The sequence below is a fragment of the Helianthus annuus genome, chromosome 7 (assembly GCF_002127325.2).
Source record: "Helianthus annuus cultivar XRQ/B chromosome 7, HanXRQr2.0-SUNRISE, whole genome shotgun sequence".
In the NCBI taxonomy this organism is placed as follows: domain Eukaryota; kingdom Viridiplantae; phylum Streptophyta; class Magnoliopsida; order Asterales; family Asteraceae; genus Helianthus; species Helianthus annuus.
The window spans coordinates 119,018,662-119,023,843 of record NC_035439.2 but is presented as its reverse complement, the minus strand read 5'-3'; the positions used below and the strand labels follow the sequence as shown (position 1 = coordinate 119,023,843).

General features: G+C 35.4%; 2 protein-coding genes across 2 annotated transcripts; one reads left to right on the top strand and one right to left on the bottom strand.

Annotated features, from left to right (window-relative positions):
• The first annotated feature begins 1,178 nt into the window (after window positions 1-1,178).
• On the top strand, window positions 1,179-3,535 carry LOC110925445 (protein PYRICULARIA ORYZAE RESISTANCE 21). Its single transcript, XM_022169402.2, has 3 exons — window positions 1,179-1,330; window positions 2,728-2,809; window positions 2,885-3,535. The coding sequence occupies exons 1-3, from the start codon at window positions 1,316-1,318 to the stop codon at window positions 3,355-3,357; spliced, it is 570 nt and encodes a 189-aa protein (XP_022025094.1). The 5' UTR covers window positions 1,179-1,315; the 3' UTR covers window positions 3,358-3,535.
• Window positions 3,536-3,591: 56 nt separating this feature from the next.
• On the bottom strand, window positions 3,592-4,503 carry LOC110898992 (pentatricopeptide repeat-containing protein At2g32630). Its single transcript, XM_022145856.1, has one exon. The coding sequence runs from the start codon at window positions 4,501-4,503 to the stop codon at window positions 3,592-3,594; it is 912 nt and encodes a 303-aa protein (XP_022001548.1).
• Between the last annotated feature and the right edge of the window lie 679 nt (window positions 4,504-5,182).

Sequence of the window (5,182 nt, the reverse complement as noted above, 5' to 3'; positions counted from 1 at the left end):
AGTAAGGAACACCATTAAGGTTCTTGATCAGCTGAAGGGGTTGCCATCTGGTGGTAATGTGGAGCCTGGTGAGATTCCATCTGTAGATTATTAGCTGATCAATTTGGTCTTAATCGTACCACTAATATGACTCGCGTATGGATTTCAAACACCTTCTTTTGCTAATGTTATGTTTGTTAAGAATAGGGTTGCAAACATATCAAGATTTATTCTTAAAAATATAATCGAATTAATCAAGATTTATTCCTAAATGTCTAATCGAATTTTATGAGCTGTAAACATGTAGGTAATCGACTTCTGAGTACATAATAACTTCTAGCTTAATATATGTGTTAGTATGTGTGATTGTATGGTTTCGGGTCGGGCTCATTATGTATGTTTTATTAAAGGTTGTTCTGATAAATATATTCAAGATTTTGAAATTAAATATGTTTAATCAAATATGTTTTCATGAACCGACCCAAACCGTCGATCCGACCAGATTTTTTGACATCTGGTCGTATGATATTAGAGTATTTAAAATAATGAACCCGGTGAAAAATTTTTTGGATCTGCCAATGCTGACATGAAGGTAATGGTGGTCTTGAGGGTCATCACCACACCCTATAGCCTAACAAATGTTAATAAAAATGTTTCTTTCGTTTAATTTATGATCCTAAGATGATAATTTGTCGCTAAATTTAGTTTTCTAGTAGTTACCATATATTTAAATCATTAATATAGATTTACAGAACGCAAAACCAACCAATATAGCATCACTCTTTAACGAATTAAATATAAAATCAAATCGTATCATAACAATAACAATAACAATGAAATGAATATGGACATGGACGCGACAACAAACATTAATTAACCACGAGTTGAGTTGTAACAAGAAAGAACATGCAACATATTCCGATTCCATCCAACCTAGACAATATTAGTAGTATTATTAGTTATTACTACTTACAACTCATCACTATTCCATTCCATTCCAACTTTAACTAAAGATACATACACATAAAATAATAATATTAGTTATTATAATTTTGCAGTAATAAAAATACTAAAACGACCGACACAACTCACAAGGTACTATAATTAAAAATAAAATATTTATCTTGCAGTCAAACCAAGCTGGTCCACAAAACACGAAACCTTAATGTGAAATGTAAGTTTATACAATGACGCTTGATCTTCCGCTTTGCTGTCAATATATATAGTGTGAGTTTATATATTAGGTGAGATGGGCAGGTATTAGTTTGGTCGTACAATCAACAACTCTCCTTGATTTACACACCAGATCTGGTAGTCTTCTTCACAAGTTACAGCAATGGCTCCTGAGAAGGTATGCTTCTGTATATCTTGACTTTATAATTTTTGTTGTCAATTGTTAGAGCATCCACACTGGGGTGACGGGTGCTCTACGTCGGTCACTGGGCGTGATGACTCGCTAAAATCCACCATCTCTCTTCCTCTTCACAGACGCCTCTCCCTCTCACAAACTAGTATAGATCTTCAACGGGCCGCCCATCTGTAATACGTATAAGGAGAGGCTAAGTTATCGCGATAACAAAAAGAACAAACTAAATCGTTTACATTTTTCTACCAGCGAGTCGTGTTGTAAACTAAATTACTTACTGCAAATAAACGTCTGTGTTATGTACATACAAAACCAAGGTTAAGTTCACACACAAAGTGTCTTATCGTACAAAATGTATGAAAGGCATGAAAAAGCCAAAAAAACGCGGTGGCATTTTCGTAATTATTTGCTCGTAGGGTAATTATCAAAATTACTATACAAGTGTATTTTGTAGAGTAATTTTGATCTTGTATGGTAATTATCAAAATTACTCTACAAGTGTATTAAAATTACTCTGCATCAAAATTACTATACAAGTGTATCAAAATTACTCGGTAAGTTTATCAAACAACATACAATTCAAAACTACTCTACAAAATCATTTGTAGAGTAATTATGATACTCCACAAAATTACCTTACAAGATCAAAATTATCGTACAAGATCATTTGTAGAGTAATTATAATAGTCTACAAAATCAAAATTACTCTACAAGAACATTTTACAAAATTACTCTACAAGATCAAAATTACCCTACAAGATCATTTGTAGAGTAATGTTGATAATTACTCTATGAGTAAATAACTACAAAAATGCCACCTCGTTTTTTTATATTTTAACTCTATTCATACGTTTTGTTTAGATATATCTTTTTTTTTTCATTTTTAAACGTTTACTTACACATGTGTAGGTTATGTGTAGGGTTACACCTACACATAATTTACACATGTATAAATTCTATAGATAAACAAATTTGTTATGTCTTTTATTATAGAGTTCGAAGAGATGAATCAATATTGCATTTCAATCATTATTTTTTTTTATTTTAAAATTGAAAATCTAAATCATTTATTCTGTTATTTATGTTCTTGCAAAGAGTGAGAGAGAGGGTCGTTCTTGTTAAAACCGAAAGAAGCGTGAAAATTGCATGATGCATTTGTATCTATTGATTGTGCTATACAAGATGGTTATGTACAGTGGCGAAGCTTGACCCGAATGACGGGGGGTTGAAAACATATATACTCAAAAATTTCTATAGAACCGGGGAGGGGGGGGGGGGGTCGAAAACGTATATACCCAAAAATTTCTATACGAAAACTACATATATAAGACTACATATTCTGAAACCAACTATTTATTTTTCCTCTATATGAATGACAAAAGGTAACAAAAATGGTGGTGGATGTTGACCTCAATTGTTCTGACTGCTACAAGAAGGTGAAGAAAGTCATGTCCAAAATCCCAGGTCAGTTCTAAAATGCAAACTATGTTCCTTAATTTTAACCAGAATCGAAAATTTACAGTTGAGCAAATTCGACAGAAATAAGGGACCAGGAGTACGATGTCGAAAAAAACAAGGTGAAGATCACTGTAGTATGCTGCAGCCCTGAAAGGATCCGAGATAAACTATGTTACAAGGGTGGAAACTCCATCCAGAAGGTGGATATTGTTCCGGATAAACCCAAAGAGCCTGCGGCTAAGCCCAAGTCCAAGTCCAAGCCCAAAGAGCCCGAGAAGCCCAAAGACGACGATAAGCCCAAAAATGACGACAAGCCCAAAGACAACGATAAGCCTGACCCGTCCCCCAAACAAGAGGTGGCAAGAATGGTGTATGAGGCACCGGTTCAAGGGTATCCGCAAATGTACCCACCAAGTTACCCTATGGTTGGATACGGATATCAAGGCTACTGGGGGGATCGTGGAATGCCTGTGACACAACCAGAGCCGTCGGGATATTATGTGTATAACGATTACTTCAGTGAAGAGAATCCACAGGGATGCTCCGTTATGTAAGATGGTGCGACGATCGTCTACATCTATCTATTTAACTAGTTCATGATTACTTACTTATTCCCTTAATTTTTTATTTCATATATGACTAGAGTCTAGATGACGAGATGTATTATTATTATTATTGTTATTGTTATTATCATCAAACATATAAAAAAATAATTTAGTATACTTGAATGAATGTATCACATGTAAGTGTGTGTGTGTGTGTTTTTTTTTTTTTTGGGTAATTAACACTTAAACACTATGAAGACTCCCAACAAGGGAAGAGTACAAGGTGTCATCAGGCAAAATAGCCGCCTTTTGCATCTCGTCATATAACTTAAAAGCTTCTTCTGATCTTCCCTCTTTCGACAAGCCAGCAATCATAGTTGTATAACTTAACACATTTCGAACGAAACCTGTCTGAGGCATTTCAACGAACAGCTTCTTCGCATCATCTACTCTACCAGCCATACAATCTCCATGTACTAAACAAGTGAAGGTGTACACATCAGGCATCACCCCTTTTGCTTCCATTTCGCTTCTTATCCTATGAGCTTCCTTCATCAACCCTTTCTTGCAATACCCATCCATTAATGTGTTGATTATAACATCATTCACATCAAGACCTTTACTTTTCATTTCACTCAACAAAACTTCAGCAACTTTCATCTCCCCTGCTTTGCATACACCATTCAGCAACACGCCATACGTATGCACGTTCGAGACAAGCCCTCGCTCCGTCAACTCATCAAACAATTCGAAAGCCCGTTTCAAGTTCCCCACCTTACAGTTGCAACTAATCATCGAAGTATACACATAAATATCTGCAACTATACCCTTCACAAGCATTTTATCGAACACCTTCTGTGCATCCTTAATCTTTCCCAATAGCGAATAAAACTTGATTAACAAGGTATAAGCCACCACATTATACGAAACTCCTTCCCTCTTCATCAAATCACGAATCACCTCCACTTCCCTAAACTCCGATTTCTTCAAATGCGCATCAATCAAAGCATTATGCTTATTCGCATTCAGTCTAACCCCTTTCACAACCATCTCATCCATCAATTCCCTAGCCTTAACACTCTCCCCAACCTTACACATCGCTGAGACCGCGATAGTCAACGAATAAACCGTTATCCCAACTCCCGAATCCACCATTTTTCGGAAAAAAACTCGACACTAACTCAAACGTCTCACATCTTTTCGCTGCAAGCAAAAACACCATACAAGACCTATCATCAATCTTACTAAACCCATTACTTTTCATATACTCAAAAAGCTCCAAACTCTCATCAAAATGTCCCTTTACAAATAGGAATGGCAATGGGCCGGGTTTGGGCCGGGTATTAGTAATCCCAAGCCCGTACCCGGTTGTAATTCTTTGGCCCATACCCGGCCCGTTACCCGTCGGGTATTTACCCATCGGGTATCGGGTATACCCGCGGGTAACGGGTATACCCATTAATTTGTTAAAAATATCATTGAAACTCTCATGTGCATTTTTTACTCTAATGTATATAATTTACTACTTTAATAACTACAACAAAGGAAAATATGACCAATAACATACAAACATATCATATTCAAATACATATTTGAAACATATATATGCATAATTAACTAATTACTGTACTGCTACTTTGGAACACATAATGTCAGTTTATATAATTTGCATTTAATTGAACACCAAACATGAAAAATAGTTGCATTAATCAGAACCCAAGTAATCTCCCTAACAACTTGAAATGTGTTTAGAAAATTCCAAAACTAACACACATTTTTAATCTGCATAGAAACAACATAACTAAACATAAAATTTTGTGATTGTATGTTAAAG

Bases quoted from the DNA above. Each gene is read 5' to 3' on its own strand.
- LOC110925445 (XM_022169402.2), top strand. The intron at 2,810-2,884 runs GTCAGTTCTAAA...CAAATTCGACAG, and splicing joins AGTCATGTCCAAAATCCCAG to AAATAAGGGACCAGGAGTAC.
- LOC110898992 (XM_022145856.1), bottom strand. From the start codon at position 4,503: ATGGTGGATTCGGGAGTTGGGATAACGGTTTATTCGTTGACTATCGCG.